This window comes from Macrotis lagotis, chromosome 1 (assembly GCF_037893015.1).
Source record: "Macrotis lagotis isolate mMagLag1 chromosome 1, bilby.v1.9.chrom.fasta, whole genome shotgun sequence".
In the NCBI taxonomy this organism is placed as follows: domain Eukaryota; kingdom Metazoa; phylum Chordata; class Mammalia; order Peramelemorphia; family Peramelidae; genus Macrotis; species Macrotis lagotis.
Window position 1 is genome coordinate 634,609,107 of NC_133658.1, and position 12,500 is coordinate 634,621,606.

General features: G+C 33.7%; 1 protein-coding gene across 4 annotated transcripts in view; it reads right to left on the minus strand.

Annotated features, from left to right (window-relative positions):
* The window catches only part of ZEB2 (zinc finger E-box binding homeobox 2), a 142,117-nt gene that overhangs the window by 44,883 nt on the left and 84,734 nt on the right, over positions 1-12,500 (minus strand). Inside the window, exon 2 of one of the 4 annotated variants that reach the window (XM_074215109.1) lies at positions 6,046-12,205. The exons of the other annotated variants lie outside the window; for them this stretch is intronic. Coding sequence (XP_074071210.1) covers positions 6,046-6,145 — 100 coding nt within the window. The 5' untranslated portion in view covers positions 6,146-12,205. The remainder of the gene's footprint in view (positions 1-6,045; positions 12,206-12,500) is intronic. 4 annotated transcript variants of the gene reach the window in all.

Genomic DNA, 12,500 nt, shown 5'->3' on the forward strand with positions numbered 1-12,500 from the left:
AGAAGCAGTATGCCATCTTTTCCAGGCCTGTGTTAACTAGGAATGCCCTTTCCTATAAGCCATCATGCAGTTTTCTTTTGAAATCCAGGTAAGACAATTTATGACAAAACTATATTTTTAAAAAGTTGTTCATTTCATTCTACTCTTTCTGGTTGATCTTTTGCCAATCACCTATAAAATCCATGTATTTCTCTTTTGTCACTCTTCCACTCTCACCTTGATCTTTTCCTTAGTTATGTTTCTGTGAAATACAACTATAGATTTGTCCATTATAAGTTGGGAAAAATTTTTCACAACAAAATTCTCTTATGAAGGTAACAAATAGGTGACATGAATAGGATAGATTTTTAACCTCATTTCACATTTTGGAATCAAAATAAGTTCATTTTTATATTCATTTATTTTGTGATCAGCTATTTATCATCATCACCATTGCTCCATTCAGATCTCAATAATGTAGCTTTGTGTCGACAAAAAGAGATTTTTATTTTTTTCCAAATAATCAAAAATACTCACTTCAAATATGGATCATTGGGCAGAATATATTAAGAGTGTCTTTGTCCAATTACTATTTTTTAACTTATGATACATAAATTTTTACTTTTCTTCCTGCACAAGCTATTTAACTTTATACATTGGTCTTTCCATTAGGTCAAACAAGCAACTTCTTGCACAAGTCTCAGCAAAATTTTGCACATGCATTGGAGCTACATGGCTGGCACAAAAACAGTCTGTTACTTCAAAACCACAAAGAAGTGGGAGCCCAAAGAATTCCTCTCTGCAATTCAATAAACAAGAGGAAAGATGTACTGTTTGCTGGCTCAAAATAGACACTAATTTTACATCTGTCTCTGAGGCACAGCAAAAAGCCAACTAAAGAGCAGTAATAAATGTCCAAAAACAGCATCAGTATCCAAAACTCTCACAGTAATCTTCAGAGGAATTAATTACAATTCTGAGTAACAGTTGCATTGGCAAAATGCACCCATAATTATACACAGGTACAGTACTGTATTGCAGGGAAATTTGCCATGTGATACCATGTTTACACAATAATTGATGGATAAGATAAAACTATTTGCATATGAAGTGCATATAAATTATTGGCATTGCACACATTTTGATGTGGAATCATATTAAAGTTTCATTTTCTCGAAAACTGTATGTGTAATATGGAGTTACTAAAGGGTATAAAGCTGATACTTAAATTTGCTTTATAGCAACTGGGATTAGAAAGACATATCTGAATATGAATTCCTAAAAACCTATATTTAAAAGGCCTCATAGTTTATCTATAATAAGCATTATTTTCACTTCACCAGATTGCATTATATAAAATAGACCCTATGTTTCCTTCCAAGTAAATGATACTCCAAATTGCATCACTGTATCAATTAATTTTACAGTCAGAAACTAAACAAATAATGGTTCCTCTATTGCCTATTGGAATAACTTTATTTTTCTATTTTTGTACTTCAATGACAAAAGTAATATAACAGCAGTCAAACGTGACATTTTGTAATGTCCATACCTGCTGGAAAATTTCACCATTTATAAAAACGGCCTATGATAGCATTTAAATGTTGCTGATAATTAGCTTGGCATTTGAAGTAGCAGCAATGTTGTCTTGAGGAAGCCCTACACAATGTTACCTAACTAACCCCTTTTCATACTTATGTGCTTTCTCTCCATTATTCTGTCAGTTACAGTACAAATAAGACATCAGTGGCTAATGTGTTAACATGCAAAAAAACTAGTCTTAAAGGGCTATCTGCTGTCTCTTCATCAGAAGCAAAATTCCCATCAATATCAATGGGATTATAGAGACAAATATCAGATAATGAGACATCCTCTAAGTTAGCTACTCAGTAAGCATTTATTAAGTGCTTTAATAAGTACTAGGCAATATACTAAGCATTGGGGATACAAAAAGAGAAAAAAGAGAGTCCCTGCTGTCAAGGAGCTTTAGTCTAAAGGGGGGGAGGTAGCAAACAAACCACTTGGGACAAACAAGTTAAAGACAAAATAAATTAGAGACAATCAGGAGGGGGGAGTCACTAGCAGTTAGGAAGATCAAGATTGGGGTTCTTGGAGAAGATAGAATTTTAGCAGGAAATCGAAAGAAGGCAGGAAAGCCAGGAAGTTATGAGGAGGAGAAAGACTATTTTGGGAATAGGGAATAGCCATTGGAAATAACAATAATCTGGAAATAGAGTATCTTGCTTGAGGAACAGCAAAGGGGAGATTATGAAGAGCTTTGAATGCCAGGAGACATTTATATTTGATGCTTGAGGTGATAGGGAATCCTGGGCATTTATTGAGTGGGGGAAGTATAGTGGTGTTAACAAAGTCAGACTCCTATCTCAAATTCTTGGTTACAATAGTTCTACTAGTCAAAAGTATTTTCTTCTGTATCATAATCATTATCATCATCATCTATTTGGCTCTTACTATGTACTAAGTAGTGAGGCTACAAATTTACAATCCCTACCCTCAATGAGTCTACAATTTAATTAAAGAGATAGAACATATTAAGAGAGATCATAATTTTTTATAGAATCTATAATTTTACTGATATAGGGAGTTCCAAGTGTGGAGAATTCTTCTCCTAAGGCAGATCTCTGCAGCTTATATCTTCCTCAGAGAATCCCTGGAGATATTAAGAAGTTAAATGACTTGCCCACAACCATATATGTATCCGTGGCTGTGACTTAAACACAGATCTTTATTCTAGGCATCTTTCTACTATGTCAAATTACCTCTCAAATAATAATAAAAAATCAAAAGAATTTTTATAAATCTTGCCTATGGACTACACAATAAACAAACTGACTTTTTTTTTTGACTTTTAAGTTTCAAATACAAGAGCAGGAACATTTCCTCCCTAACTTCTTTACTTTGATGACAGTTATCTTCATTGTGGCCTTTCATGTGAATTAGAGAAGGCTACCAGGTAAGTTGTTAACAGAATATAAGAATATCCCAAACCTTTTGAAACTGTTTAGAAATGGAAAGAATTAAAGATGCAAAGGAAATTAAAATTCAAGATGCAATGGAAATTGAAAATTGAAATTTCTGCAGATTATCAACCTTTAAAAAGGATATATCTTTACTTAAATTTTTTCTAATGACTTTTGCCTTGTTTTTATCATAGTTAGAAATATTTTTGATATGGGGTCTAATCTGATACAAAGAATCACTCATGAAGAATTTGGTGTTCAAATTCTGACTTTGAAATTTATTGACTGTGACCTAAGTCATTTAAACTTAAACTCTGTGAGTTTTACTTTTTTCAACAGTAAAAAGGGGATAATAATTCTTTTATGCTTAATAGGGTTGCTGTGAAGAAAGCAATTTGTAAACCTTAATGTACCACATAAGTGAACTATTATTTTTCCTTTAATATTTATAAAGGAGGTCAAAAGTAGCTGGATCAGGATATGATGGCCCTTGTTAATTACTTGGTATTTAGGTTCAACAATTTGTTTTCATATATGTCATTTCTGATGTGTATTAACCATAATAATTAAGTCCTATAGAATTTTAGAGAGTATTTACATTTCCTAAGGCTAATATGCTTTGAGGTAATTTATTTTTGAATCAATGAATCAAAGGCCTCCTTGCACTCAGTTTTTAGAATACCTATTGATGTCTCTAGGTTTTAAGGAAGAAGGTTATTAGGAGTTTTTGATCTAGTTTCACCTGAACTATGACCTCTTATTCCTTTCATTTTTTTCTTCAAAGAGCCACTTCCCAGGTATTGTACTAAAGAGAGAAGGATTGTGACTCTTTTTCAAGCATTCTACAGAGCTGCTCTTGTTTTCTAAGAGAGATGTATCACAAACGTTACTTCTTAATGATGGTGACTCTTGTTATCTTTGTACACTGATGGTGACACGATCACAAGACCAAAGTCAAGGTTCAATTTTTCATGTAATATTGGAGGCCTGGTAGTTCACCAGGGTACAGAAAAATTCGAACATTGAGGTTTCTGCCCCCTCTTAATTTTGCCACCTGTTTTTATACTCTTTCTCTATGGAATGAACTCCATGGACACTGGCTTCTCTATTTAAAAATGGAAATAATCCTTACTTCATAAAAACTGCAATTAATGTACCTTTAGAATAAGAGGCCTTTTAAATGTAAAATATTCAGAGGGAAGATACAATTAAGTATAAAATATAATTTTAAAATAGCTACTGTTAACAACTGTGGTGAGTCTTTTAAACAAACTAGTTTGGTCACTTAAATTTTTTGTCCCTTGGAGTATTCAAAAGTATTAAGTTCACATTATAGATTAATGAGTTATAAAATGTAAGCTGATAAAACAAAAGCAGTTTCGAGTTATAGGGATAAAATTTCTCCACTTCAAATTAGTTATGCAAAAGATATGCATATTAGATGAAATGTTCAGAAAAAATTTTTCTGCTGTTATGGTTTACATGACTAGGAGGCAACTGGGTAGATCCCTGCAATCCTAGATTTCAGATCATCAGGTATAGTATATTGAAGGAAGGTGTGTTTGGGTCACATTACACCATCCCTTTAGGAACTGCTGATACAGGCTTAAATACCTGGTTCAAAGTATCACTGTTTCAATATGCTACTGATTAGAGAGGCTTAAACCTCCATAAATATGATATAATACTGTACTGCAACAAAAAAAGGTAATAATAGTGTTAATTTATGTCATTTCCCCAACCCTTTGCCTTGGGAGAGAAAAGGAAATGAGAGTGGCAAATAAGTGTAAGAACAAGATCAACCCCCAAGGCCTCATTACAATAGGGAATGGTCAAAGAATATACAACATTCAATTCAGTTATCTTTCAATAAGACACTGTATTCCTAGGTCACAATGTTCCAAATTAACTTCATGCTCACTCTGAGACTGAGAATTTGTTTATTTTTACAAAAATAAACATATACACTTTTTTCCTGTATATACAAAGCTATAATAGTGTTCATTACCTTACTTCACTTGTACCAAAGAACACAAGACTGTATTGATGTTGCAAATGTTAGCATACATGCATACTCACACACAACCACACTTCTTTCATTGAGTCATTTAGATTTTTCAACTTGTACTTCCTATCCTTTAGGAAATTAGTCAGTTATAGTTGCAATCTAGATCCATAATATTCTCTCCCTTCCAAGGAAATAATACTTTGATAATCTGTCCTTCAAAACCCAAGTTAATAATTGTCTTTGAAGACCTGGGGGTGAAGGTAGGCGTGGACCTTCCTCAGCAATGCTGCAGCAAAGGAATGCTGAAAAAAGACTTGACAATTGCTGAACTTATATGTTTCTATGTACATTGTACATCTATTTGCTAACAATTCCGTGATGATTTGTTAAATATGTCAAGTAAATATGTGTCTCTGAACAATATGCCACAGAAAGATTTTTGAAGACCCTCTCTAATTATTGTGATGATAATTCAACAACTTATTTTAAATCAACCAACCAAAAGGAAGTATTTTTGTCTATATAGACAAAAAGTCTATATAGAAAAATATACTTATTACCATGCCTGAAGGATATTCAAGAGGAATGCGAAAATAACTGTAATTTATTTAGGACCTGGAAGTATGAAATAATAAGCTACTGAACCATCAAAATTGTTTTGGTGTTTTTTATCTGACATGAGGGCAGACCTTGTCTAAGCTTTAAGTTTTATAGTAATAAGACCTTGGAAACAAAACCTTGAATAAACTGAATATAAAGAAAGGGGAAATGTGTCCTTGTGTAAATAGATATTGTGTCTATCACCTTCCTCTGAAAAGGTTACACAACTTTAAAAGCCCATAAAAGGTGTAAAGTCAGTAACTGCCAGGGTATGTTGGAATGTTCTGTAAAAAATAAACATGAAATAGAAAAACTATAACAATTCTTTCTGTTTTACAGTTGCTCCACCCCTACATCTCAACTGTAATTGTACAGTTTCTCTAAGATTTAGATACTAAGTAAAATATAGTTTTAGTTATTTTAATCTTTTGAAAGTTCCCCCCTCCCACCAAAGAGACCTTAATATGAACCCCCTACCTTCTTCTGAAGCAGTAACAGCTTGTCCCTTAAAGAAATATTTTCCTGCCAAAGACCTTCTATGCTTCCATGAAAAAGACTGTAGTTCTAGTCTGTCCATAAAAATAATTGCTTTCAAATTTCTGTCAGTCCAGCAGGCCTATTTGGTGGCTTTCTTGGTTTCCAGTTTACTGTTGTCAACAGCAATTCTTGGGGTCTGAGAAATGTTACATGTAGATACTACACTTGCTTCCTCGCCCATCAGCTGTAATAATGGGAAAGATCAGCTCTGTTAGAGGATAACAATTCTCTTTGAGGCAGCCAGGGGTGTGGAGCACCTGAATAGCTAATAGGAGGGGGGGGGTGTGTGTGGAATAGTGAAACCATTAAGGTGGAAATGAAGACTCAAAAAAGGTGTTGCTCTCTAATACAGCTACATGAGAAGTTTTTATTGGTGACAGAAATCACATGAATAGCTTATTTTTTGATCATGTAGTCAACAAGTTTAAACTATTGGTTATTCTCCACTTTACCAAAAGCAAAAGAGAATTTCTAAACTCAGTGGACTTTACTCCTTAATCTAAGGAGCTTCCTAAATTAAAAACCACACCAATGGATAAATGTACAAAATAATCTCTAGTTATCATCTTTTTTGTCCCCTTTTTTCTTTTACATCTTAGTTTTCCTGCTTTACCTGAGAGCTAAAGAAGACAAGCATACCTCAAAAAACTTTTATTTCACTCTTCAAATGAGCTTTCCGAAGGGTTAAGAATGGAATCACTATCTTCTTGGACTGATGGATGTGTCTAGTGTCTTTCAAACTGCAGTCATCCCTGCTAACATATCCACAACCATAGTGGGCGCCGGTTTTCAAAATAACGCCATTGCACCTCACAATTGACAAAACCAGACAACGGTGAAAGGGACAGTGACATGGCAGACACAAAAGCTCAACACATTATGGCCACTCTAAACAGAGTACAAAAGCAAGGGAATCAGTGATGTGTAAACCGAACAATGTGAGGGGAAAAATATTGAATAATTTCTGTCATGAGGCACTGACTAAAGCCAGGCTCTAATTGAATTAAACTCCCATTTATTTGCTCAGGCCCAAACAACAGGCTGGAAAAAAAAAAACCAAAAAAAAAACCAAAAAAAAACTTAAGGTTTGCTCAACTGTTCTGAGGTACCACCTTTCCTCACCCCTGTATAAATCCACCATCTGTGCTCACAGGCACACATGTTCCATCTCTCAACAAATGCACTGAGACCCTACCAAGCACAGAAGCCAAGAAAGCACAGAGCACACAAAAGCTCCCCAGGCTGCCCCAGGTCTAAAGGAGCGAAAGGGGGAGAAAAGATCTTTTGCTCATTGCCCAGGTGAGATAGCCTGGTGCGTCCTCTCAGCCTCGACACGCGTCAAGTAAAAGAAAGGTTAAAATTAGAAAATTCAATTTATTTGATAATTTCCCAGAATAATTAGAGTTAATATGGGTTAATTAATATGCAAATCTCTCAGCAGATGTTCTGCAGCAGGGCCTGTGTGAGAAAACAGCCTTTGCTTTCTCCTACGTGATTTTGGCTGTCAGTTATTGGGTATAATTACTGTAACTAACCGAATACACACAAAACCTTTGGAATATAAAATTGTTACAGTTCTAGTTCTGCACAAGCTGCTACTTTTCTGCAATAAAAGCGAACAATTTCTTTCAGAAAATAGGAGCCTTTTTGTTCCTTTCTTGATTTAAAAAGAAGAAATGAATCAAGTAAATGGCTTATCTTTTTCTATGCATAATTAGGTCAGTATTATATGAACATTCCAATGAGCAGTGGTACAAACGTACATATAAAATGATAGCTCAAACCACCTGCAAAATCACATAAAATTGTTTTATTCAGAATCTTTTTCTTCCCCACCAGAACTTTGAAATGCTGAATGTCTTTCTTTCCAACATTGCCAACATTTTGTAAATTCAAACGGATCTACAACTTTATTAAATTTTTCTTCTTCAAAGATACAAAAGAATAAAGTGGAGTAAATGTTTTTAAAGGTATATAAAAGAATAAACTCTTTTGGAAAGAACTGGCAAAGAGTTTTTTAACTTTTAAAAAATGCTTTCACTTTAGTGAATCTGTGAGTGTATTTGTTGTTCATCTACTATTGGGCCCAAAATGGCTTATGTTAGTTAGAGCTTATGACAAAGCCTTCTCATAGATTTCAAAGATATAAAAACTTGTATATATTTTAATTTACCTCAGAAAGTATCGATGGATTTTTAACTTTGTTCCTTTCATTGTGGTGAGAGTTTTTTCTTCATGGGAATGATATTAAAAATAAATAAATTTGTAAAATAATTCTTCATGTCTGACTCTCATGATTCAATTGGGATTTTCTTAGCAAAGATATTGGACTGGTTTTACATTTCTTTCTCTAGCTCATTTTACAGATGAGGAAATTGAGGCAAACAGGGTTAAGTGACTTGCTCAGGATCACACAGCTATCAATGGTGTTGGAGAGATTAAATTAGAACTCAGCTCTTCTTGACTCCAGTCCTAGAACTCTATCCACTGCGCCACCTAGCTGCCAGAAAATAAATTACCCAAACTACTTTTTAAAAAGGGAAAATACTACAGATCCAAATTTCATCATTTGATAGGTACTTAAAGTCTACATGCAGATTACAGAATTATAATAATAACGTACAACCAGGATGACACAAAGTATAGAGGGACAGCCACGGAATAAGAAAGGCCTAGGTACAAGTCCTGCCTATCACATATACTAGATGTATGATGATGGCAAATTAATCAAACTTCTTAATATTCTAAGCAACCTTGAAAGACTCTAAAGTCACAGAGACATAACTGACCCACACTGGTGAAGGTACTTTCCCGAGCAGGTGAACTTGGAAAGATTTCTACTACTACTACTGTGATGATGATAAATGCTAATAATCATAGTGTGATAGTGATAGTTATAGGCATACTAATTAATAATAATCATAATAATGATTGTTTTATCAAATTACCAAAAGAAGCTATTTTTTCTACCTATACAATACTCTGGATTGCATTAAATATGAAATAATAATAACAGGAAAGCAGCTGTCCCAAGATTGTTTTTATCTAAATCACATTTAAAACTATGAGAACAAGATATCCATCTTGAAAGTTATCATATAATTTATATCGCATTTAATGTTTTACAAAGCCCTCTACATATATCATCTCCTTGGATACATATAACAATCTTGTAGATAGGTTCCATTATTACTCCTATTTTACAGACAAACAAGTTAGTGCTGAAAGAGACCAAGTGATTTGCCTAGAGACTCATGATTAATAAGTATTTGAGTCTGTATTTGACCCCAAATCCTTAAGTCCAATGCTGTAAAGCAGACCACATGGCAAAAGAACTTCCTTTAATTTTCCTTTTATAATGCTTTTCATTTAAGTATTCCCATTTTCCAGATGGAAAAACTGAGATATATGTAAATGATCTGTTGTGTCCAAATTCAGCAAAATAAATGGAGGAGCCCTTTCAACTATTATACTATTTCTGGTTTAAGTAAATGCTTAGAGGTCCTTTGGTTTATTTTGATATTCTATGTCTAAATCTGAGCCAAGAGAAATGAACCAGATGGGACAGACTCATACATGATTAAAGTGTGAAGTGAAAATGTTATAATCCCTTAAATAATCTTTAGCTATTTTTTTGGCTAATAGATGACTGATCAATTAAAATTATTCTGAAAGGCATTTGATAATACCTCCATGAAGAAACTCTTTACCATAGTTGTCCTTTCTCCCCACCCCACCCCCACTTTTTCACTGAACAGCATGTCACTAAAACACTCCAGCTGCAAATTTACTCAGCACAGTGATGTACATACTTGTAACAATCTAACTGTCACGGATACAGCTCTGTTAGAACACCAAAACTCTTATCAGAAGGACTTCTTTAAAGCTGGTTGCTGAAGACACTTTTTTCCTTAATTCTTTTTACTTGGCTCCAATTTTGTGAGAGACTCATCATGGCCTGGTGCCATCACAGATTGGCTCAACTGCTTCTTGCCCTTGTCCCTTACCCTCCCCCTGCTTGCCCTCTTCCATCATTTTCAGGTATTGGAATTTGCTGACACTGCCGGCTTGGCAGCTTGAACACTGGGAGTGGCCAAAGTCAGTCTGATAGTCACAGTACATTGCTATGTCCATCTAGCCCATCGAAACAAAACTAAACCAAAAAAACTCCCACAAAACTTATATTGGACATGAAGTGCAATTCAATGATTCCTACAGAGACCCTCCATTATTGAAAGTTGGATCAGGTATGTATATACCTGACTATATACTATATACATATATATGTGTGTGTGTGTGTGTGTGTGTGTGTATTATTCCTTTAACTTAAGAAACAATCAAATCAAAATTAATGTGCTCAAAGATTAAACATAGATGGAAAAATAAAATGATTTCCCTATAAAAGTAATAAAGAATGTCCCTCAAATGCAAAAAAAGAAGTCACTGGTTTGAAGTGAAGAAATAAATTTTAAAATTCTCTTTTAGATTTTATTTACTGAACTCCTGCCTATTTCTTTAAAAAAAAGAGGCTTTTTTTATATTGGCCTTCATTTTATCCATCAAGATTATCTGTTTGCTGACAGCTGCATGATCTATGACCCATATCCTAAAACAAAAAGCAATTTGAAAGCAACTATGAATTTTATCCATTCTTTGGTCAAAGGGATATTATGAAGTATTGATAACACATTATCTTACTAAGCAGAATAATACTGCACAAAATGATACTAAGATGTTTAAGACTTCTTCCTTACTGAAAGTTATTATTCAGAAGTTTACATAGTCTGCAAACACTTATCAGGAGCCCTGAGCAAAAAGTACAGAGCCTACGTTTCAATTAAGATACAATGGAATGTTAGAGGTTTAGGACAGATAAAAACTAGTTTTCAAAGTTCAAAATCATCCTTGATGATAAAAGAACTACACAAGTTAAGATGGAAGTCTTTTGTGGAGGTGGAGTCCTGAATATTTACATCCTGATGATAAAATGTTATCAGAATCTGGTTTCCTTCATTCATTATGGTGACAAGTCATGTGATGACGTGTCAAGTAGCTTTGGTAGAAAACCTAAATAGATCAGAATTTTGCTTAATCATATTTGTTTTATTGACAGAAAAATGTTGATGAAAAATTTGGGCCAATGCTGTTTAGAGATGGTTGAGGCTATCTCATTGTCCGTTTTCATCAGCATAGGAGTTGCAGAAGTTTATAGAACTCACATAATTCTAAGTTCACCCACAGTAAGCTGAACAAACTATTCAATTGAGTCAAAAACAATCTAAGATGCATTGATCTTTCTAGATTTAAAAAAAATAATAAACATATATTTCTAGGATTCAGAAGTAGAACCCTAAACCTCATTTACTTTAAAAAATGTTTTGGTTTTTTTTTTTTGTTAAGAAATAGACCAGCACACACCGGTATACATATTACACAGTTAACAGTTGCCTTAAAGTAATTTTGAATTCTAGAAAAAAGCAAAGTTATGGATGTGTAGAATCATAGATTCAAATCATGTGAAATTGTTCAGAAATTCAAATTTCCTGCCAGCATTTTTCAAAGAAATCAGTTTTTAAAACCCTGTAACTTTTCCTCATTTCACAAAGATATTTTTGACAGTCTGCTAAAGAATGTTTCTTCCTTTCTAAAAGGTGTGCACTTTTTGGAGAGAAAGACATTTACATGTTTTAAATTTTATTTTCCTACCATATGACTGATGGAAAGTATCTTTTAAAACTAATTTTTTGCAGAACCCCTTTTAAAACCCTTCTTTGGAGACCCCAACACCTCAAAGTTTGCCTATGATTTAAAAGAACTGAAAACTTTAAGCTTGAATTTCCTATTTGTGAGACAATCAAGTTTTGTGCATATAGGAAGGGAATAATTTAGCAAATAGATACACTGGTAAGATCTCATATGATTTATTCTCTTTAAAATGCCCATTTTTAAAAGTAGGACTATTGAAACAGCAAATTTTCCTTGGACCATGGTGATGATTCACTTGAATGCATATGCAACTCTTCTGAGGTTAATGCAATACTGTTATCAGTGTTGACATTTTTCAAGGCTTCCATTTTTGACTGAAACTTTAGATTTGTTCCTAGGAAGAAGAAAAAAATCTCTATAACACACTAACAAAAACAGTGACACCAGCATTCTATCTTCAAAAGAAATTGATGTAAGAATATTTTACTCAGAATATAGTTTGAGAATAAATCATAAGACAAAGGGGTATTATCTTGACTGGCAGAAACCTGGTATTTCAAAATGTTTAGGAATTTTTAGCTAAAGAAACAGCAAAGTTTTGTAGCTGAAGGGCCATATGCCCTATTTTAATAAAAAGGAATCCATAAAAAATAAATTACTTTCACTAAGTATATGCAAATTCCAATGTA